This window comes from Physeter macrocephalus, chromosome 1, assembly GCF_002837175.3.
Source record: "Physeter macrocephalus isolate SW-GA chromosome 1, ASM283717v5, whole genome shotgun sequence".
Taxonomy (NCBI): Eukaryota; Metazoa; Chordata; class Mammalia; order Artiodactyla; family Physeteridae; genus Physeter; species Physeter macrocephalus.
Window position 1 is genome coordinate 53,213,787 of NC_041214.2, and position 23,548 is coordinate 53,237,334.

The following is a 23,548-nucleotide window of genomic DNA, read 5'->3' on the forward strand; positions in this document are numbered from 1 at the left end:
GTTTGTACAACAGTATAGGCACAGTGAACCAGTCTTACCAGTTCTGGGAATGGTGGGAACCTCCCAGAAATCCAGATCCCCAGGCCTCAGCCAGGGGCCCAGCCTTGCAAGCAGGCCTTTATAAGGAGGACAGTTTCAGCCCTGCTATGTTTACTGTTTTTTGCCAGGATACATGGGTGTACTTTAGTTTCTATGTTGTTGTTGCATATATTGTTATTAGGGACAGTGGAAAGGCAATGGCTTTCAAGTGTGAATGTGATTCTTATAAAAGTAAGGGAAATTTTCGGGAAAATAAAGCTTTTGTTAGGCTGGTATAAGGTTAGCTTTTTTCTATTTATCAACCACCCTCATGTGTTTCTCTATTCAATGGATGTAAAGTTAAGCGTGGTAAGATTCATATGTTCCTACTGTTGCATATAGGAAGGGCTGGAAAGTCAAAGATGTGACCTTGTAGCCTAGGGTAGCCTAAGTGATTAGTGACCAAGCCATTTCTGGTTCCTAGCAACAGCAAAGGCAAGTGTTTTAAGATAGCTCCAAATAGGAATTGCTTTCTTACCATGCCTATTTTCTCCTTTTTATACTCCTTTTATTGTGCTCAGCTGTTATCCTGCTTTTCATTGTGATGTTTAGAAATTGTGGTTATAAATGTTTTGCTTTAAGCTTTTTAGGATAACTAGTTTTCTGTTTTTCCTGAGGACTGAGAAATAATTGTATGCAACTGCATATTTCTGCAGTGGTGGGTTGTGGCCACAGCACAGCACTGCTGTTGGCCTCTTCCAGCTGCTAGAGCTAAAGGTCCACTGCTCCCTCTGAGGCCAGTAGCCAGTAAGGAATGAGGCTGGGACACATGGACGGTGCTTGCACGAGGGCTTGGGACACGACCAGGAGGTCGTTATTTTAAAGCCTTGTTACTATCATGGCCCTTAATTTATGAGCAGTTTGTACTGTTTGGCTTCCTGTATGTATGTCCTTTAAAAAAAGAAAACAAATCAGTTAAATGTTTTTTTAATAGGTGATACTTTCATATCATTTAAACATTTAACAACTATACAAAGGTACACAGGAAAAAGTCTCCCACCTGGCTCCCATCTGCTCAGTTCTCTGCCCTGTCCCTAAAACAGGTTGCCAGTTAATAGTTTCTGGTGTATCTTTCCAGAGACTTTGTGTGTGTGTGTGTGTGTGTGTGTGTATATATTGCTGTTCCCTCTATTTTACACAATTGTTAACATACTGTTTACACTGTTCTGTGTGTGTGTTTATTTTCTATGTATGTGCGTATATATATATCTTTTTCTTTTTTTTGCCAAATTGAAAGTTAGTGACATTCCAGGAGTGTTGAAAGCAGTTGCGGTGTTGAAAGTTAAATAGCCTTTTTTCTTTTTTTTTCTTTTGTTTGTATTTTGATCTTAATTACAGAGAACCTGATTCCAGTCTTCACCAGAGCCAGTACTCCAAAGAGTATCAATTCATTTCATTCATTTGTCGCTTTGTAATTGATCTGAAACACAAAATGTAACTTTAATATAAACTAATCATTAATTTTTTTCATTTGTAGCTCGCAATTCGAAGAGCCACTCTAAATAGGTCATTCACTCCTGTCTTTTTGGGAAGTGCCTTGAAGAACAAAGGAGTTCAGCCTCTTTTAGATGCTGTTTTAGAATACCTCCCAAATCCATCTGAAGTCCAAAATTATGCTATTCTCAATCAGGAGTAAGTCTTGGAAATTGATTTTTAATTTATGCACAAAGACTTTAACATTTGTGCACTGGGAAAGTATTTAAGAATGGTTCTTGTAGTTGTGATTGTGGGTTTTTCCCCATAATTTACAAAAATCAATCTCCATTTCTATTTGGGTAACAATATTGGCATAGAGAAAAATATTTATTATACCTTCCCATATCATATTCTATTTGTAAGTTAGAAATATGATTTATTTCATTATCAAAGTTTACATCATTAGAAAATTTACTCATTTGGAACCAATTGTATTTTTTTTTAATGCTTTAAGAAACAAAAATTTTGAAGTTCTCATTGATAATTTTTCTTTTTCTGCCAGACTATTTTTGCGTTTTTTATTCTGCTCTGGTCCTGTCACAGTGCAGTAATTAAGGCCAGAAAAGTTATTCTTATTGATCCCTTTCAGTGAAATTTCACTTATGAATCAGCCCAGAAATGTTTACTGTACATGTGCTTCTTCTCAGATCCCATATCATATTCTATTTGTAAGTTAGAAATATGATTTATTTCATTATCAAAGTTTACATCATTAGAAAATTTACTCATTTGGAACCAATTGTATTTTTTTTTAATGCTTTAAGAAACAAAAATTTTGAAGTTCTCATTGATAATTTTTCTTTTTCTGCCAGACTATTTTTGCGTTTTTTATTCTGCTCTGGTCCTGTCACAGTGCAGTAATTAAGGCCAGAAAAGTTATTCTTATTGATCCCTTTCAGTGAAATTTCACTTATGAATCAGCCCAGAAATGTTTACTGTACATGTGCTTCTTCTCAGATAATATTCTGATGAAACAAATTGATATAAAATAAATATCAAATATTGCATCTCATAAATGTGTATTTCTTTTATTTTAAGTGACTCACAAGAGAAAACCAAAATCTTAATGAACCCCAAAAGAGACAATTCCCATCCATTTGTAGGCCTGGCTTTTAAACTGGAGGTAAGTTGCTTTCTAATGTATTTAACGGCTATATGTGGAAATTTTCTTTTCTATTAGGCTTTTATTCCTATTATAAATCTTAGGAAATATTTGGTTACAGGTTTCTCCACTGTAAAGTTACTTTCCCCTCTACCCCGTTCCATATTGACTCTTTAGAAGAAAGCTCCTGGGCACAGCCCATACTTGAGGGCTGGGAATTATTTTCTTCCTCCTTGAGGGAGCAGTATCTATGTAAGTTATTTGAGATTCTTCTGTATAGGAGAATTGTCTTTTCTCCCCCATATATTTATTTATTCAATCATTATTTTTATCAGTATGGACTCATGGATATTCATTTTGTACTTTGAGTTATAATCCAATGGTATGTTACTTATTTTGTTGCCAGATCTACCAGTTTTGGCCATTGGAACTGTTTCACTTGGCTTCTGTGCCCCTTAGACATTCCACCATATTTTGCTTTTTTGAATACTTCCTTACTTTCTGGCACTACAGGATGCTCCAGACTTATGTTGTATATTCCCTGCCCCAGCCCTAGAATCAGCCATTTCTCTAAGAGCCCTGATTTCTTTTAATTGTGAATGGTATTAGAAACCAAGATTTGGGGACCGGGTGTGCTTTTTATTGTGTTATTGCTTCTGTGTATAATATCTTAAGTGGGAAAAAAGTTGGATAAGTTGAAAGTGTTAAAGAGTGGTTATTTCTGGGATGGAATTATATTGGGGAGGGCTTTTTCCTAGTTTTTATTTTTAAATTTTTACAATATGCATTTTATTACTTCTAAAACCAGAAAAAGTAATTTTAAATTAAAAAGTAGAAATAACATTCCAGTGACAATTTTTATGTATAAAGCTTTTAAAAATATATATTTAGGAATATTTTTCTTAGGATCCTCAGAATTGTAATTATTGAGTAAAAGGTATGAAATATTTTAATATTTAATGGTTTATATTGCCAGATTGCTTTCATACTCTCAGAATTAATGTATATGTTAGATTATTTCAATGAATCTTTATCAGCATTGAGTATTGTTTATCAAAAATCATTACTGGGGCTTCCCTGGTGGCGCAGTGGTTGAGAGTCCGCCTGCTGATGCAGGGGACACGGGTTCGTGCCCCGGTCCGGGAAGATCCCACGTGCCGCGGAGCGGCTGGGTCCTTGAGCCATGGCCGCTGAGCCTGCGCGTCCGGAGCCTGTGCTCCGCAACGGGAGAGGCCACAACAGTGAGAGGCCCGAAAATCATTACTGATTTCATAAATGAAAATAGTATTTTAATACTTCATCTTGCCTTAATTCCTAATAATAGAGAACATTTTTCCATATATTCATTATGGAATTGTATTTCCTCTTTTGTAATTGCCTCTTTATTTCTATTGTCTTTCCTTTTTTAAAATTAGAGTCAAAGTGTTTTACTTATTTGTACGAGCCTTTCTCTAATAAAGTTTTTTAAAAAACAATTCGCAGTTTAAAATTTACATAGACAAATATGTCAGTCTTTGTCTTTAGTCATTTTCTCATTTTTAACCTTATAAATCTTCCTCTTTGATTATATTTTGTAAATATTTACTTTTCTTTCTACTTTTTTGTGGTGGGGTTTCTTGTTTTTTTCATTGTTAATTCAGTTGGAATTTGTTTTGTTGCATGCTGTGAGGTAGGATCTAAATGTATTTCCTCTGCCTTCAAACAGAAGACCAATTGTCTAGTTACCAGTGTTTGAACAATATTATATTTTTTCATTGATTGTCATGTGTTCTTTATCTTCTATTGACAAATGAATTAAACATTTTAGGTATTTATACTATACCCTATGGGCTGTTCAGTTTAATTTGTGCTAGTTTTATACTATTTATGTTTTGGAGTATTTAATATATTCTTATATCACTCAGAGTTATTTTCTATTTTTATCCATTCTTCTAATTAAATATTAAAGTCACTAATAAAATGTTTAAAAATTCCTCTTCGGATTTTTATTGCCATTGTGTTAAACCTGTAAATTAACATGGGAAGAATTGGCAACTTTTAAATACTTACCTAATAAGTTAGTGTTACTATTCAGGAGGAAATGATCCTTGATGATTCATTTTATATTCAGTCACTTTACAGAACTCTTATTTGTATAGCTTTCCAGGTGACTCAAAGTTTCTCTAACATGTAGTTTAACTAACAATGTTAGTTTCTCCAACATTGTTGTCTTTCTAATAATTATACCTTATTTTTATGTCTTCTTGTATTAAACTGAACTTATGGAATAACTTCCTTATTATATAAATTTTAATACTTTCTCTAATAACTTATTTCAGAGGAAGCAAAAGTAGTATCTTGGATTTTGATATCAGAAAGAACAACCATTTAACTTACCTGTATTCAAAACTAGTATTAAAGTAGTTTATGACAACAAACTGAAGCATGTATATAAGTTGTACTACTAAAACTGATAGCAAATATTTGAAGGTAGTTGTGAAGTTTTCCTCTTAATTTTGATTCCTGTGTTTCTTTTTTATTATTTCTGCCCTTATCCAATCTTGACTTCTAGGCAGGTCGATTTGGACAGTTAACTTATGTTCGAAATTATCAAGGACAGTTGAAGAAGGGTGATACCATCTATAATACAAGGACGAGAAAGAAAGTACGGGTGCAACGGCTGGTTCACATGCATGCCGACATGATGGAGGCGAGTACCTGGGCATTGTTGGGAGATCAGAAATTTCTCTAATGCAAGTGAAATATATCTACCTTCTTGGTATCCTGAGCCCCACAAGAAAATCACTTCTAGTTGAATGTGTTTTCCTAGCTTCTTTCTTTTTAGTTAGGTGGGCTACAATTCTCATGTGGCACTTTGGTGTAGGCTAAATTAGCACATGTCAGGAACACATTTTAAACCACCATTTGTGAGTTAGCTGTATTTCCTCAGTGGCCAAGGTTAAGGAAAAGGGACATGAGTTCCCTAAGATTCAGAGCACAAGATTCAGCACTTTCCTCAAGAGCTATCCTTATGAAGAGTATAATAGGTTTTTAGGACAGTGGAAGTGTGGTTCTCAAAGGTAAATGAGAGTAATAAATTCATACGTAACTTCCCACATTGTTCAGTAGATTTACTTCCTGAAATATGGAAGTAGAACCAACCGCCAGAAGGGCCATATTGATGCCAGAATTCATCTGAGCATTTAAAACCTCTGAAGGTCTAGTCTGGGAGATAAACTTTGGCTTATGGCTTGAATTCTTGAATTGGCTCTGAATCTGTCCTAGCCTTCTGTGGTCCATAGGGTTAAGGCTTGGCAGGAATACCAAGTGTGTGAGGTTGTCTCCTTGCGCCCTTTCTCAATTCAGCTGTATATTCCTAGAGAAATTTATTAGTCTAAGCAAAATGTTACAACATTCAGAAATTTTCAGTGGCCATAACTTTTTTATCTCCTGGAAAATGAATAGGCAGTCTTTCAAATTAGACATCATTGCTCTTTTTTGAGAGAGGCAGCAGGGGGCAGGCTAGAGGGATTAGTGATTGTCACAGCTCTTTCATGGGCCAGAAGCTAGGAGATCTGTACAGCTGTGTAACCATTAAAGGAAGACACACACTTGCTCGGTCACAGCCACAGCTGTTATTAATGAACTGTCAATATAAAAAAAGACTAGGAAGTTTAGAGGCACCAATGCTTTATTCTTAGATTTCCTGTGTTTTTTTAACTGCCTGCATCTGTGAGAAATTAAGATTATTTTAAGTACAGTAGACTCCATTCTCCTGCCTTTGTTTTCCAAAACTTCCTTTGCAGGTTTTCCTCGTATGCCTTTGTCATATGCATCTCATTGTTGGACTGTGGCAGCACATATAGTACTACATGTTTTTTGTTTGTTTGTTTTTCTTTTTTTTCTTTCTGATAGAATTTTATTTTTTTGAATTTATCTTTTTAAAATTTATTTCTTAATTGAAGTATAGTTGAATTACAATGTTGTGTTAATTACTGCTGTACAGCAAAGTGACTCAGTTATACATGGCCCTGTTGAAGGTATATCTTGCCGTGGTTGATTGTTGGTGTTGCATTGATTCTGTCTCATTCCTTCTTTGTGGAATTCATGGTGAGACTCTGCCACGTTTGTTTGTGTTCAATGTGTTTATTGTGCAATTACTTTTTAGTTATGATGTCCTGGTTTGTATTACTTGCAAGTATCGTATTGTATTCTTTCTTTAGGATATTGAGGAAGTGTTTGCCGGAGACATCTGTGCATTGTTTGGCATTGACTGTGCTAGTGGAGACACATTCACAAACAAAGATAATAGTGGCCTTTCTATGGTAAGTCATTTAACTTCAAAGCTGTTTATCACTTGCGTTTCAAAAGTCTATGTTTTAGTACTTCAGAAAAACAACCACAGAAGTTTTCATTGAGTGCCACGGGCATCAAGTGTAGATTGGTTGTGGCTCTTTTAATGTCAACTAAACAAGTGCTCTGTTAGCTAACTTACCTGGTTTTTCTTAGTAAAATCATTCCACCATTCTCCAAGGTTTAGCATGGAGGGAAAATCTCCACCAGGTAACCTGGCATGTGTAGCACTGACTCCTGCCCTGAGATCTGCCTCCCCATTGTGGGCACACCTCTAATTGCTGTCACCGTCATCAGGCTAGTCCCAACCAAGTGCTCCTTCCTTATTAACTTGGCAGCTGGAGATTGGACCCTTCTCTCAATCCCCTAGAGAACTGTAAGAGCAGGCTGTAACATTTAGGCTAGACTCCAGGGGCAGCATGACAGAACGGAACTGTACCCTGCAGGCAGGATGCAACTAGACAGTCCAACTTACTGTACACAGCCTGCCTTGTGGAACTCATAGGTCCCTTTTCATCACTGAGGGAGACTGAAGGGAAGAGCATGCTTGGGCAATTGCCGCCTTTCAGTCCCCTTTACTCCTCCCCTTTTTGCCCCCACAGGACAGCAGGCTCTTGCACAGTATGACCATGTGTTCATGAGGGTGCTCCCTCTCCTGAATTCATTCAGTAAAGGACGAATATGAGTACACAGGGGATAGGTGATTTGCAGTGAAGGAATTTACAGTGGGTTGTTTATATAAGAACTGGTCCAACCTAACAGATGAGCACTATAATAGCTCCTGTATCATATGATGAATTCTTAATTTTATAATTTAGCTTTTTTGTATAAGATACTCTGTAATGTCTATGGTTTTACATGTGGAGTTAGGACACTACAAAAATCATAAATCTGTAAAGGTTTTTGGGAAATCTAGATAAGGGGACTTTTTTTTTTTTTTTTTTTTTTTGTGGTATGCGGGCCTCCCTCTGCTGTGGCCTCTCCCGTTGCGGAGGACAGGCTCCGGACGCGCAGGCTCAGCGGCCATGGCTCACGGGCCCAGCCGCTCCGCGGCATGTGGGATCCTCCCAGACCGGGGCGCGAACCCGGTTCCCCTGCATCGGCAGGCGGACGCGCAACCGCTGCGCCACCAGGGAAGCCCAAGGGGACATTTTTGATAAGTATTATTGATGAGGCTTTTTCTAAGCTTGTCATTACCAATATGAAGGGACTGGAGGTTGTGGGAAGTACTCAGGCGTTGAGGCAAATAGACCCTGGTCAGTCTTAGCTCTGCCCTGTGCTACCTGCTGGCCCTTGGCCAAGTTAGTTATTCTTCTTGCCAAGCCTTTAATGCTTCTATTTGTAAAATGGGGATAGTAATATCTGCCTCTCAGAGTTGTGACTGATTAAATGAGATATCATATGTATAAAGAATCTAGTCCCTTTCTCTGCTTCTCTTATCAGTGATGGCAGTATATTTTGATTAAATAACTTATCAGAAGATAGCTATAGTAGATGTAGCCACTAGCTAATAAGTATTCCACATCTCAGCATTTGAATTCATTATACGTAATGATTATGTTAAACTGAAAGTGTCAACAGACTTAAGGGTCTTAAACAGTTAAGTAAGTAAATAGATGCTTTATTTTTGTTATTTTGGGAGGGAGGAGATCATATAAGTGGACACCTTTATATATTAATATATTCATTTATTTAAGGAAAAACAGACCAAGATATATTTGTCTACCCTAAGATGTTGACTAGTATTTGTCTTTTGTTCTACTGTAAAGGAGAACATTAAAATTAACCCATCCCTGACACATACGGTACTGTATTTGAATTCTTCTCTGTTCTTTGAAAAATATTTTAGGAGTCAATTCATGTTCCTGATCCTGTCATTTCAATAGCAGTGAAGCCTTCTAACAAGGTAGGAGTTTGATTTAACGCTCAGTATATCACAGTAAAAACTTAAGCTCTTTTTTGTCTATCTCCACAATGCATATGGTGTCTTGTGATAACCAGCAGTCTTATGGTTTCTATTTCCTCTTTTGGTATTCAGATCACCTTTTAAAATTTACCAGTCTATTAGTAGTAAGTACTTCACAGTATATTTGAAGAAGTTGATGGTATTAAAGTATTCATGAGACTGTGCTTTATAACTCTTTACTATAGTAAAGGTATGTCATTGGCTCTGCAGTGTTAAGTGTGAGTAACTTCCTAGATTCAGATCATAAGAGATGGAAAAGAGGCAACTGAGGCATTTGTCCTAAGTTGCAGAAAAACCTCACTGTAAAGTATATTAAAATATTGCATAGATTAATTGCCTCATGGATTATAATACATCTCTACATCTGTGGTAGTTATGAAGTAAATGTCTGACTATAACATGGAAGGCCTGCAAACAAGACTGTGTTTACTCACTTTCAAATATAAAGTTTTATGATTGGATTTGATGTCATTTAGCTTTTTAGCCAAAATTGCTTGAATAGGTTCTGCATTTGCATTGCTTGTCATTGGAATTAGTCCTGATCTTGAAACATAATTGTTTAGTTCTTAAGTTAGTTACATTCATAACAATCATTTTAACATGATATATTGACTCATTCATGCATTGAGTGAACATTTTATGATCTCTTGTCATCTGGGTACTATCATTTACAGAACGTATTCTGATTTATTGTCTTGTGGCTGTATTAACAGCAACTACTTCATCTATTTTGAGGAACTGAGATTTTCCAGGCCCTTCTCATTATAGAAAAGAGAATGTTGAGGTGGCAGGAAACATTCAGTCACTCTATCTCAGAAAGTTGAAAGGCGAGCTTTACATCTTACCACAGTGAGATGCCACAGTTTGCTCCAAGTGCTTTGCCAGATTGGTTGCTTTTCCCTTCAGAAGATGAAGGACTAGAAGTTAAAGATATTATTCTTCTTTATTCCTAACTCCAGAGTTTATGTAAGACATTTAACTGTTGATAGTTCACAATCATGGAGGGAAATAAAACGCATCAATATTCAAAAGGTTTTTTGGTGTCTTGGGGTTGTCTGCTTCCTGGAGAATTAATATACATCAAATAATGAAATCACTGCATAAAACCCTGAATCTCAGTAGTGGGGCAGGGGTGATCTTCTAGTAAGTTGAGAGTCCCTGGCTAGTGCAGGGAAAAGGGAAAAGACTTTGGAGATAGACTAACCCAGGATTCAAGCCCAGCTAGCTCTGTGGCCTTGAGCAACTTGTCTGTACCTAGTTTCCTCACCTGTAAAACATGGATAATTCTGTCGTGCAGCCTTGTGGTTAGAATTTGAGATAACGTATACAAAACACATAACACATCTTCAGCCACATGTGATAGCTGTTAATATTGGTGATTGGAGCTTGTTAGTTTTCTATTGCTGCTGTAAGAAATTAGCAAAAACTTAGTGGCTTAAAACAGCACAGATGTATTATTTTACAGTTGTGTAGGTCACAATTCGGACACAGTTCTTAATGGGCTAAAATCAAGTATTGGCAAGGCTGTGTTGTTTCTTTCTTGGAGGCTCTAGGGGACAGTTTAGTTCCTTGCTTACTCAGATTGTTGGCAGAATTCAGCTCCTTTTTGTAGGACTGGGGTCCTCATTTCCTTGCTGTCACCTGAGGGCTGTTTGTAGCTTCTGGAGGCTGCTCATAGCCCCCTTCCTCCTGTCTTCAATGCCAGCAACAGCAAAATGAGCCCCTCTCATGTTTCAAATGTCTCCTGTCTCTTCTTTCCCTCTTCCCATCTCTCTACTACCCTTCTTCATTCAGCTTCCTTTTTTATTTTATTTTATTTTATTAAAAAAATTTGGGGGGGGGTCTTCGTTGCTGTGCATGTGCGAGGAGCGGGGGCTACTCTTCATTGCGGGGCATGGGCTTCTCATTGCAGTGGCTTCTCTTGTTGCGGAGAACAGGCTTTAGGCATGCAGGCTTCAGTAGTTGCAGCACGCAAGCTCAGTAGTTGCAGCACACAGGCCCTAGAGCACATGGGCTTCAGTAGTTGTGGCGTGTGGGCTCAGTAGTTGTGGCTCGTGGGCTCTAGAGCGCAAGCTCAGTAGTTGTGGTGCACAGGCTTAGTTGCTCTGTGGCATGTGGGATCTTCCCTGACCAGGGATTGAACCCATGTCTCCTGCATTGGCAGGCGGATTCTTAACCACTGCGCCACCAGGGACGTCCCTCAGCTTCCATTTTTAAAGGCCCATGCAATTAAATTGGGCCCGTCCAGATTATTCATGATAATCTCCCCATCTCAAAGTCTGTAACCTTACTCACATCTGCAGAGTCCCCTTTACCATGTAAGGTAACAGTCACAGGTTTGGGGGGATTAGGGCATGTCCTTAGAAGACCATTATTCTGCTTACCACATAAGGAAGTTACATCTAAGGAGAATAAACCACATCCAGGCAGATTGTTTTGAAAGGGAGAGGTCTCAATGTGCATTTGCCTAGTGTTGCTCTTACCTGCCCTCTTGAATCTACAGTAGAATCTTGGTAACCATGCTGATTCCTTTGATTATGTATAGGATTTCTAAAATATAACACAGTAACACAGATTCTACTTTCCGCTTTATGGGCAGTTTTCCACAAATGGACAGTTTTTGTCAATATAATAGGAAAGGTCATAGAGTTAAGTCTTAGACTCCTGTATCTTGGTGTGAAAAGAAAATTCTATCAGTTAGCTATTCCCTGCTGTCTTGGCTGTGTGGTATCCAAGCTCTCATATTAAAAGGATATAGCCTAGAAACTAGATGGTGGATCATTTTTATTTTTTAACTGTTCATGTATTTGATTTCATTCATTAAAGTTTTTTCAACAATTTCATTGCTTATCATGCTTAGTAAAATGTCTAATGATTTTCTTTTTTTAAAGAATGATCTGGAAAAATTTTCAAAAGGTATTGGCAGGTTTACAAGAGAAGATCCCACATTTAAAGTCCACTTTGACACTGAGAGCAAAGAGACAATTGTATCTGGAATGGGAGAATTACACCTGGAAATATATGCTCAGGTAATGAATAACAAGGAAGTTAAATTCACTTTATTTATGTCTATGTTTTGTTAAAAGTTGATAATTCTCAATCTAATGGTTATTAACTAATAGTGGTTCTTCAAGCTTCACTCTGGTTTTTGTATCTAGATGTGGTATACTGCTTCTTCCAGTGTGTGTTACTAATGAATTACTTTTGGTTTCTAAATCTTTTTATTCGTAAAACATTGCAGACTTCTAGAATCAAGGCTCAGGGGATTTGCAGTAAGACCATTCATCCATCCCTAGGTTATGGTTCCTTGGGTCGAGTGTATCCTGGTCTCAGCCTTAGGAAGACAACCACAGGGAGAAACCTGCTGAGAAAGTCAGCCCACCAGTACCCACTCTTCAGGCCATTTCTTGCCTGTTTCCTTCTCAAGTCACTACTTGAAGATCATTATAATGAAGATAAACAAGTGGGTAGATGGGGCCCCTGCTTACCTAGGAAAGGTCTTGTCTGTATATGAACGAAAACAAAATATATATGACTTATGATTAAAAATTCTGGTTGTGATTATATCTTTGAAGTTGAGATAGTAGAAAATTATGACAACGGATTCATATACTATTCCAGTGAATATGTAATAAAATGGAGCAAAGATAACATTTTAGTGAATAGATTAATTGGAGGTAAGTATAAATTAATTAGTGTAAATTAGAATTCATTTATATAAAATCTGTAAAAGCAGTTTGTATTGTTTAATATCATGTATTTATCCTCATAAAGTACTTAATTGATTTAAGATTTATCATTTGCTTATCATATTTAAATGAATGCTTCTAAGGTAGTTGAGATTCTTAGGATTTTTCTTCCTTTAGTTTATTTTTTTTAATTTAAATATATCAACAAGATCTCTCCTGCTCTTTTTAGAGGATGGAAAGAGAATATGGCTGTCCTTGTATCACAGGAAAGCCAAAAGTTGCTTTCAGAGAAACCATTACGGCCCCTGTCCCGTAAGTATGCAAAATGATTAAACATAAACTGTGAGGCTGGAATTTAAAGCTTTTTATTAGGGGATATACATAGCACTATTACTGTTGATAAGACACTTTTACATTGTGATGCTCTTTATTATGGAAGCTATATAGTTCTGTAGTTCAGGCCATTTATACAAAGGGACACTTATGAGATTTGTCTGACCCTTTAAGCTAGATATCAATGAAGACTGGTATACACATCATTAATAAGCATGTTTATACTTCATCGAATGTTACAGTCTTCATTTATTCCAATTGTGCTTCCTTTGGTAGACGGCTATTATGTTTTACTTTAGTACCATATTGTGGATGCCAGAGAACTTGCATTTGCCAAGGAATAATCTCCTGCAAGTAAAGGAAACTGATGCTATGATAAAATTCAGAAAACATTTAAGAAAACAGAGTTGGGTTTATATTTTGTTAGAAACAAAACAGTCCTCATAAAGAAAGCACAAAACAAGTTAAATTGCTGCGAGTGTAATATATTTCAACCTGGTGCCTATTTGAATTTATATGAATTCTGATTTAGAGTCGAAATTAATAAGGCATACTGTGGCTACAAAATGAGTCTCAATTTTCAAAGTAGCATCAAATAAAGGAAAATGATACTCTACCTGAGATGCAGTGTCATGAAGTAGAATGGTGTAGTCTAACTCAATGAAGTCATCATTTCTTTGCTATAATAAAAAATAAAAACCTGCATTTAAAACTTGATATCATTGGCAAAAATGATAATTTTAAGAATCAGCTTTCATTAGTAGATTTCAGTAATGCTTCCACTTAAGTAAAATTAAAAATTGAATGTCATAATTTATTTAGCCTGGCAGAAAAACTATTATAAATAAGATTTCTTTCAAACTACATTTTAAAATCATGATTTTTAAAAAATTTGTTACTCTAAAAATCATTTACCCTTTCTGTTTTTAGTTCCTGAGTTGTGGTAGCTACTTAAGAACATTACAGTCTATAATTTGTCATTTAAGATTCCTTAATGTTTCCATTATTCAGAAAAGCATCGTTTAAGGGATAAACTACTGAAATGAGAGTTTACACTAAAGGAAACCAATTTTATAATAGAAATTCTCTTTTAAAAAGCTGAAAATAATAAAATGTAATGTTTGATTTTGTAACTAAAGCTTTGATCTATGCTGCTTATTGCTTTGGACATATAAAGTATTCATACTATCAGCTGCACAGAAATATTGCATCTACAGAGTTTCAAACCATGGTTGTCAGAAATTTGCTGTACTCACCCAAAGCTCTTTAAGGCTTATAACTGATGTATTGAAACAAGCCCTAGACTCCAGGAGGCAGCACAAACTCCTGTGGCTCCTTTGGTTGACAGTAATTATAAATATGGCCCCAGGATCAAATAAAACTATACTCTTCTCTCCTTAATAGTATCTTGAAGCAATCCCTTCTTTGACTATATCAACAAAGAATGTCCTTTAAGGATAAGGTAAAAATCAGGAAGGTTTCTTACGTGTTGGATCATAATAGGTAAAGATATATAATATATACAGTGAAGCAGTGTAAACTGAAGCAGTGTAAAAGATATATAATATATAACCGCTGAAGCACTGGTTGAACTCTTCTGTTGGGATTTTCATTAATGCTTTAAAACTGCAATTTAGTGAAGGGTTATAGGAAATTTCTTTCATAAAGCAGTAACACTGCATATTTTGCTATAAAAACATGGCTTGAAAATCATGATTGTGATTGTATATCCTCTGTAACGTGGACCCAGCTACTCAATTATCTGAGCCTCAATGCCCCTATAGGGAGTGTTGTAACCAAGGTTGCTATCTACAAAAATGCATTAGAAAAAGGCTCTCTTAAAGTGCTATAAATAGTGATGCTAGGTATTTGGCATTACACTCTGAGTACTGTAATTGGTATCCTGTCCTCCAGTGTCCAAAGGTATCTAATAAGTGGCTGCAAAAGCTTGTGGAGTAAAGGTGCTCCAGCTGCCTTGCAGTTTGTTATCAACAAACTGAAACAAGCCAATAGAAAGTGCTTTTCTCTTACAGAGTATTTTTCTTGTATTCCATTAAATACTACTAGCTGACATATTTTGTTTTTCTTTTAAACCTCTTAATAAAGCTAAACTCAAAGAATTTATTTTAATCTCTCTAAGGTCTAGAAAGAGGCAGTTTGGAATAGTCATATCAGACTTAAAATACAAGGCTAGCAACAAGTAAGATATGAGGTTGTCAATTATGAGTAAATGGGTTATAAAAGATAATTATATACAGGAATCTTCACAAAGACTGAGGTGCTAATATTTCTGTTCCAGCTGATCCTGGGGGAAAAAATGCCAGCCATATCTCTAGCTCTGACACTACCATCTCACTAGAGGAAAAAAGCAGAGGTGGTTTCAGTATCACATGATTATAGTAATTTGAACACAAAACTTAGGTTGTGAAAGGAAATAATCTGTATTAAGCTGTACACAAAAACCATTGCCAAATTATTTATAATTCAAGACTTCACTCCCTTGAAACTGCAGCTTCACCTTCTCTAGCTTTGATAACTGACTTCTCCTTCAAATACTGACTTCACTATCTTAAATACAAAATGACTAAAGGGGCACTATTTATCCAATCATGAATTATAACACCTTCAGTAAATATTAAATCTATTAATAGTGTATTTTATAGAAATTACTTACCACTTGCTTGACAGTTTGAATTTTTGCCATTTTATACCATGTATTTTCAGTAGAATTTTGCCATATTATATAACCACAGGCAACCCAGGCTAAATGTTGAACTGGCTTCATTTCCGGTGGTACATTTCCAAAACTGTCTGGTGAGGGAAACATTTATATGATAAAGGGAATTATTTTATATATACAGTATTAACCTTTAAAAAAAATCTAAATTCTAAGTCATGTCTTAGTTTTCTTCAAATGCGTACAGAAAATAATTAATTTAATTAAGCCATAGATTGAGCTATAAAGTTCCAAGGCTTTTCTTGTTGTTAGATTAGTAATAAATATTTTTGCAGAAGTCAGTATATTGCCAGCATAATGTTAACATCTAACAATTTTGAGCATAGGTAATTGATATTGATCTTAAAGTTGAAAAAAATATTTTTCCGTGCCATATATTTATATACCTGGAATATTTTGTGCTTCTAGTGGTTCCTTCATAGACTTGAGTCTATGATAAAATGTATTATCTTCCTCATCTGGGTTCTTTCCAATTTCTCCTTCAAATGTGAAGTTGACTTCTGGTGCAGTATCTTGTCCCATTGAAGGGTACAGTACTTCAGCTGTGCAATCCACTGTAACTTGCTGTTTGAAACATTTTGTGAAAGATCTTTACATGTAGATGGCCATCCATTACTAATTATTGTTCTTTGAGATATAACATTTAAAGCATTGCCCCCCGCTAATGATGTTGTTTCAGACTTGACTTGAGTGTACCTATTCCAGAGGTATCTAATTGGTGGTGGCCCAATAATTTTCATAGAGGTATCTAAAATAGGTAACTTATTTTATAACATAAGGTCTCATAATCTTGTAAATTCATTTTAAAACTATGTATTTCAGTATTAATGGGAAGTCCATTTGTAAGGCAGATTTTTTTTTTTTTTTTTTTTTGCGGTACGCAGGCCTCTCACTGTTGTGGCCTCTCCCGTTGCGGAGCACAGGCTCCGGACGCGCAGGCTCAGCGGCCATGGCTCACGGGCCCAGCCACTCCACGGCATGTGGGACCTTCCCGGACCGGGGCACGAACCCATGTCCCCTGCATTGGCAGGCAGATTCTCAACCACTGCGCCACCAGGGAAGCCCTGTAAGGCAGATTTTAGTCTGTCTTTATATACCAACTCTAGACTCTGGTTACTTTTTTAAGTCTGTCCATTACTCTTATTCTCTCCTCCTGAAATAACAGAAATTTTCTCAAACTCAGATTCTGCAATCTATATCCAAATATAAAATGAGAAGATTGTAGCATTGGTTCTGTTTTGTAAAGATGACTATCAAGCAGCTCAAATGCCTTTTAGTGAATCTCCTTGTTAGCCTGTATCTTAATAGTGCTTAACAAAAGGGCAGGCTTTTTTAAATTTCAAGATGGTTATGGTACAAGTGGCAGTTTCTTCCTTTTAAGTTTGTCTCATTAATAATTTGACAGGTGTATAATTTTTTTAAATTTCCCTGTCCCATTACTGAAAGATTCTTATCTGAACACAGTGGTATCAGTTGGCCATTCTATTGCTCATAAATATCTAAGAAAGCACTTGCTTTCTTTAATAAAAGTAATGAAAAGCAGAATGAAATAGACACAAAAAAGTGATGATGATTGTAGAGTTAATTATTACACTTGTTCATATTAGGCATAAATTCATACTGGCCTATGAGTACGTAACATTTTTAAAGGAAATTTATTTGAACTGAAGCATATAGAGTATCTTTTCTAAATAGCGTGATAGAAATACTAAGTGTATCTCAGAATACACAAAAAGTAAAAACTGACCTTTGTATGGTGATCATTTTTTTTGAGGCAGGGATTTTACAACAACTTTTTTAAAAACCAAATTAATCCTACAATTTGATTAGCAGAGGTTATATGGAATATTAGGAATCAAATTTTATTTCATAATAAAATGACATTTCACTTACTTTTTGGATAATTTCTTCCACAGAAAATTTAAGGCGATACTTACGTCCTCTTCCCGGAATATCCTAAAATTAAGAAAATGTGGTGTTATTATAACAATAACTCAATTCTTTACATTGTTAGAAGAATCCATTCTCATTTGGTTGGGCATGGTGCTGACTGTTGGGGGTAAATGATTAAGGCCTTACACCTTGTCCAAGGCATGTCACCATGTTTGTGACATCTAATTTAGCAGGTCCTCTAGCAGGGTTATTTTGGATGAGAACAAGAGGGTGAGACAAAAGCATATATAAATAAAATCGGTTATAATTCATTTTCAATCATCAGAGTACTCTAACCTCTGGATCTGTGATCCTAAATTCCACATAAGAAATTTTGAAAAATTTAATTCTAAAGGTGATAAATAGGATGCACCATTGAAAATCTTTTTCATAAAGCCTTATGTACCCTCCAAATAGTGTTCAATGAAGATGAATTCCGTTTTGAGGCAGCTTACTGCGAAGTGGTTAGAGAATGTTAAGTACTGCTTTTACTTGTATGTTAGTGGACCTGCAAAATGATGCATTAACAAATTTTATAACAGTAAGACAGACGTTTAGGTATTTCACTTTTGAATCAAGATGTAATTGAGAATTTATACCTAATCATGTTATCTGGTGTGGTTTTGAAATAACATTTACTCCCTGTCAGCTCTTAAAGACTGTTAGCAGTTAAACTTCTGTCAGATAAATAAGGGACAGTCTCAAATCTATTAGATTTTAGTAAAACGGAAACAAGCTTAGTGGTTGCTGAGGTCTTGAGCGTTTAATTTAACCCTTTAGCCAGAGGGGGCCCATCATTCACAGTCAGTGGCAGTAGTGTTTGGATGGTTGAAGTGAAGCTTCAGGCCACAGTACTTTTACTCTGCTTTGTCAGTTTCTGTTGCTTTTTGTTTACCCCATAATTTTGGTCAAAGAGTCTAATAAAGGATTGATCTTAAAAGTCAGGCAGTGAAGAATCTTTTGCAAGACGGGAGCTTTTGTTGGCCCAGATTGGAGTAGTAGATGCTAAACATAGCGCCAGTTTTAAGATCCTTTTGAAAATGGTTCCTATAGGTTTCACTTGGGGAAAGGGGAGAACCTGCCCCAATTGAGAACATTTACCGATTTCTTTGTAGCAGGGCCCATAAAAACTATCAGTGTCCCTGCCTTCCCGTAAAAACAACAAACAGCCCCGGGGCTGTCCCCAGAGACTGGAGTGTAGCCCAACCCCAGAAAAGCCAACTCCTCTAGAGAGACAGCCAGCCTTGAGGCCCCAAACGGGCAAGGGGTGTGGGGAGTCAGGAGCAGGTGGAGCTGAGACCCTCGACGGTGGGGGGAACGCTAGCAGGTGCCGCCACCACCCTCTGCCCGACTCACCTGCACGCTGGCTTGTTTGACTGTCTGCACCAGAAACAACTTGTGGGGGCTGCCCTGCTGGTAGTTGATGCAGCTCTCTACCACCGAGGCCGCCCTGGAGGCCGGGTAATGGGTCGGAGGGATTGCCATTCTTGGTGAGCGGCGGCTGGGCTTGCGTGGGGCTGCTCGAGCTTCACAGGAAGGGAAGGGCACCCCCGTCCTGCCTGCTGCCTGCTGCCGAGTCCCCCAGGCGGAAAAGTCAGCCCTCCTTCTTCGGGCTGGGCGGGGTCTGGGGCGGGGCCGCCAGCTCCTTCCCTCCTTAGGATTCTGCAAGCCGCTGCCAGGGAGCTGGCTCCTACGGAGGCTGCTCCTGGAGCCCCGCCCTGCTACCGCCTGCTGTTACTCTCTGGTCCCTGTTTGGAGAGAGCCCCCTCCTCCTTTAAGGGGGGGTGAGGAGGGAGTCGTTGGGCTGGGTTGTCAGGGACTACATCCTTCCTTTTATTAACCTTTACAGAAGCTTGGGGAGGGGCTTTCGGGCCTTCGCCTTAGTGGAGAGTCTCTGGGGCTTCAAGTTTCCTCTTCGTGGAAGGAGACTGGTTGCTTTACTTGCAGACTGGAGCGCAACTTCCTTATACACCACCCACAGTGTACGGCACGGGCACAACTTCCTTATACACCACCCGCAGTGTCCGGCACGGGGCAAAGTACAAAGGAGCGCCAGGTAGTGAGTCATTGTGAGTCCTTCTTTTCCTTTCCCTGTCCAGGAACAGGCTTGCTCATACCCAGCTTTCTGTGGTGGTGTATCAGTTCTGCCCAAATCAGGGTACGAGAGACTGCAAACGATAGCATTAATTTGGAGGATTATGTAATTTAGGTCAGGAGAATTTTAAAAGGCACTTGCACTCCTCTCTCCCTTTGCTGGTCTTCGAAAGATGAGGTTTTGATATCACACCATGCTTCCAACTTTCTGAATCACTTTGAAAATTTTACTTTGAGGATTAAAACTTACTTAAAAACTGAATTTATACAAAGCACTACATTGAAGTAGCTTCTAACAAAAGCAGTTTTTAAAGCTCCTTAAGCAAGCACAGACTTTTAGTAGGCAGTGCATTTTTACTCTCCAGATCTCTTAATTACCTCCTGTGAGCTTTAAAGGAACTATAGTCTAGGCTGTTCTTTGGATTTGCTGTAGATCTAGCAGCTAAGATTTCTTTTCATCAAATGTATAGCCAAACTGACACTGTAGCTTGTTGGCTTAGAAATAAAGGCTCTTTGCTATTTTTCCCAAAACGGATTTTGAAGGTTCCTTGGGTAGACATATATATTGTGTTGCTTTTTTAAAAACAGTTAACAAAAATGTATTTGTAATGTGTTGTTTTCCTCAAATACCCTTTTAAATTTATTTATAAATAAAGTCTTTGGAGTAAGTAGATTTTTAAAGACTAGTAAGTAGTAAGGCATTCCCATTCTTTCTAATTATATTAGCCAACAACCATCAAGTAACTAGAGGATGAAAGCGTTCTTCTCAAGGCTTTTTATAAAAAATTGAAGCTTGTTTTTATGTTTTTGGGCAGGGGGTGGGGGTGAGTCATTCATCTATCAGCCAACCTCTTAGGTTGTCATTGTATTTGTGTGTTAGTTGTATGAATTATGTGCTCCTTTGATAGTGTCCAAGAAGGAGTGGCCAAATACATTCTAATTACCCAGAAAGAGCTTTTTTGCTGGTAATGAAATTTTAAAGTTTTCACAAGTAGCTAGTTAACATTTGTTTTATTACCAGTTAGAGTTGTGAGGAGTACAATACTTGAGCTTCCTAGATGAAATCACCCTTTTGAAGCTTTACGACTACAGTTACCGTCTCTGTAGATCAAGGCTAGTAACAGAGGTTGTGATGTATCAGGCATTTATTTACTAAAAGTACACATACCAATTTAGGTTCTTTTTAAAATATAATTATTATATTAAAATTTTTAAACTGCCTATTTAGATGTTAAATAAATAAACTGCATTGAGAGAATCTTATTCCTATACTTGAGTCCTTGAAATCTTACTTACTTACTAAAATTTCATTAGTGGTAAGTCAAGAGATCATTATCCGCAAACTTGAATAATGTATGAGTTACCTTGAAAGCAAAATTATTATGGGTCTCTGGGATCGGGCAAATTAAATTATTATTTTAAATAATTGTATGGACATAAAACTTAAGTAAAAACGCCTATGGCTTGCAACTTTGATAGTACTATGAAGTCAAAATAAATCTACAAAATAGAGATATACAATAAAACCAACACAGTTCTAATTAATAGTAATTTTAATGTGAGCGATGATGATGTTTTGTCAAAATGAAATTGTCTTTTACAAAATTCCAGTGGTCTGACCACAGGAGCATGGATTCTTTTGCCTTCAGCATATCTATTCAGTGCCTACCAAGTGATGTCTTAGTTCTTCCACTTCTCTATTTAAGCTACAGTAAAATCTCTCTTTGTGCAGTGTCTTCTAACAGCTTTTGAAGTGAATGCATCATGTGCAGGTTAAATCAGTTTATAGTCTTATTAGCCTTTTAGAAACGTTTGATTAAGAGTGTTGGTCTTGGTACAAATCCTGGCTCTGCCACTTAAGAGCTGTATCACGTTTGGCAAGTTACTTAGCTTTTCTGACCCTCAGGTTTCTCACCTGTAAAATAATAATAAAAAATAGTGCCTACTTCATGGGTCTGTGGTGAAGAACAAGTAAGACAGTTCATAAAAAGTGCTTAGCACAAGCCTGGTACATAAGTGTCCTGTTATTTGTTATCCACTTGATTATAAATGCAGCCATGGTCCCTGAAACTGCAGGGATTGCTTGTCTGTGAGCTGGCCCTCCAGGGCACTGCTGTCCAGTAGCAGTCTGTGCAGTGATGGAAATGTTTGGCTCTGCTGTCCCGGACAGTAGCCATTCTCCACACCTGCCTGTTGACCACTTGTAATGTGACTAGTGCAGCTGAGGAACTGAATTTTAAATTTTATTTAATTTCAATGTAAATATCCATGATTAGTGATTACCATATAGACAGCACAGATCTAGAGTATGTTGTATGTCATATTATTGTCAAATTGAAAACAAAATTTAAAATGTCTCACAGAACTTGAGCATACTAGAGAATATGTCAGTGGACCCCAGTTTTGGAATCCCTTCAGTAATTCTGTGGTGATTTGGCAGTTGTTTCTCTTCTCCTTTTCCTGCTGTCGGTTCTGATAGCTGTTTGTTTCTCTCCCGGGAAAATCAACCGTTCAGCATTGTTTCCCAGACTATCCTGAAGCTCTTGGCTGCTGGAAGATTATTTAAAGGCAGTTCATCAGGCACATTCACGCTTAGGCTCTCTATGGAAACTGCTTATTCCAAGCTGACATCTACTGAAATTTGCTGTTTACTTCTTCCAAACCATTCACAGATCTGTACGCAGGAACACACACTCATTAACGTCCATTTACCTGCAGTTATCTGCAGACACCTTTGAAAGCCGCCAGCTTCTTCCATCTTCTGGTCTTGAGGAAGGTTTCAGTTTAAAGGAAAAATGCCTTGCAAACAGTAGATACTCATGAAATGTTTTTTCAATGATATCATAGCCTGTGTTTACATATATTTAGTATGCATGTAAGATGATTATTTCATCCTATTTATGTTGTCATTAGTAGTTTCAAGTAAACACTGACCTGTGTGTCTATTTGAATGACTTACGTTAATCATGATCATTTTGCCATTAATCATTTTCAGGTGTTAGTTATTCCGCCTGAAATTCCTTTCTCTCATATTTTCTCAGTCCATAATGTACAAGTTGTAAAATCAAATAGCAACTATCTCAATGAATTAACTGCATAGCTCCTATTTTCAGGTAATTGTCCTCATAGAGATTTAAGGAGAGAACACTGTGTCCCAGGGAAGGGAGGCATTCCAAAAGAAATGGGTAAGCTCTTTGGAATGTAGGTTACTATTAATAGAATAAGAACCTTAGATGGACTTTTTAATTTGTTGACTTTTACTTTCTACTTGTGAAATTCAGAATTAGCAGAATTAAAACCATGGATTACTTTGGTGGTGTGCCCCACCCTCACCTTCAAGTAAGAACAGAAAGGACAGGATTACTTTTTAAATAAATTCTATAATAATTTTATAGCAAGGCCATCGTATTTGAAGGAAAAAGTAAAAATGATGAGAGGTGGTTTTTCATTTAAGTTAGTAGGAATTATTTCATTTTGGTAATTATATAATGCTATGTTGATTTTTTCTTCTTCCTAAATTACTTTCAGGTTTGAGTTTACACATAAAAAACAATCAGGTGGTGCAGGCCAGTTTGGAAAAGTGATAGGTGTACTGGAGCCTCTGGACCCAGAGAACTACACTAAGTTGGAGTTTTCAGATGAAACATTCGGGTCAAATGTTCCAAAGCAATTTGTGCCTGCCGTAGAAAAGGTAAAAAACAAAAAAAAATTTATTGCATTAAAAAAAATCAAAAACAGTCTATTAGGTATCAAATCACATTGCTATCACATTGTCTTCTGTGGTTCATTTTCATTACAGTTCTGCTTTT

At 37.0% G+C, this 23,548-nt stretch overlaps 2 protein-coding genes across 3 annotated transcripts in view; one reads left to right on the forward strand and one right to left on the reverse strand.

Moving 5' to 3' along the window:
* GFM1 (G elongation factor mitochondrial 1) overlaps positions 1–23,548 on the forward strand; it is a 42,352-nt gene that overhangs the window by 11,078 nt on the left and 7,726 nt on the right. The window contains exons 7-14 of the mRNA XM_007113204.4: positions 1,556–1,710; positions 2,593–2,677; positions 5,208–5,345; positions 6,859–6,960; positions 8,838–8,894; positions 11,846–11,983; positions 12,873–12,955; positions 23,268–23,430. Coding sequence (XP_007113266.1) covers positions 1,556–1,710; positions 2,593–2,677; positions 5,208–5,345; positions 6,859–6,960; positions 8,838–8,894; positions 11,846–11,983; positions 12,873–12,955; positions 23,268–23,430 — 921 coding nt within the window. The remainder of the gene's footprint in view (positions 1–1,555; positions 1,711–2,592; positions 2,678–5,207; positions 5,346–6,858; positions 6,961–8,837; positions 8,895–11,845; positions 11,984–12,872; positions 12,956–23,267; positions 23,431–23,548) is intronic.
* Positions 12,993–23,548, reverse strand: part of LOC102976446 (latexin) — a 73,069-nt gene continuing 62,513 nt past the window's right edge. The window contains exons 1-6 of one of the 2 annotated variants that reach the window (XM_007113203.3): positions 19,002–19,296; positions 17,607–17,669; positions 16,100–16,277; positions 15,651–15,787; positions 13,594–13,656; positions 12,993–13,324 (exon numbers count right to left, since the gene is read on the reverse strand). In XM_007113203.3, the coding sequence (XP_007113265.1) occupies positions 13,226–13,324; positions 13,594–13,656; positions 15,651–15,787; positions 16,100–16,277; positions 17,607–17,669; positions 19,002–19,130 (669 nt within the window). In that variant the 5' untranslated portion in view covers positions 19,131–19,296 and the 3' untranslated portion in view covers positions 12,993–13,225. Of the gene's footprint in view, positions 13,325–13,593; positions 13,657–15,650; positions 15,788–16,099; positions 16,278–17,606; positions 17,670–19,001; positions 19,297–23,548 lie in introns of those variants that run through there. The other variant, XM_007113200.3, reaches the window with a different exon arrangement.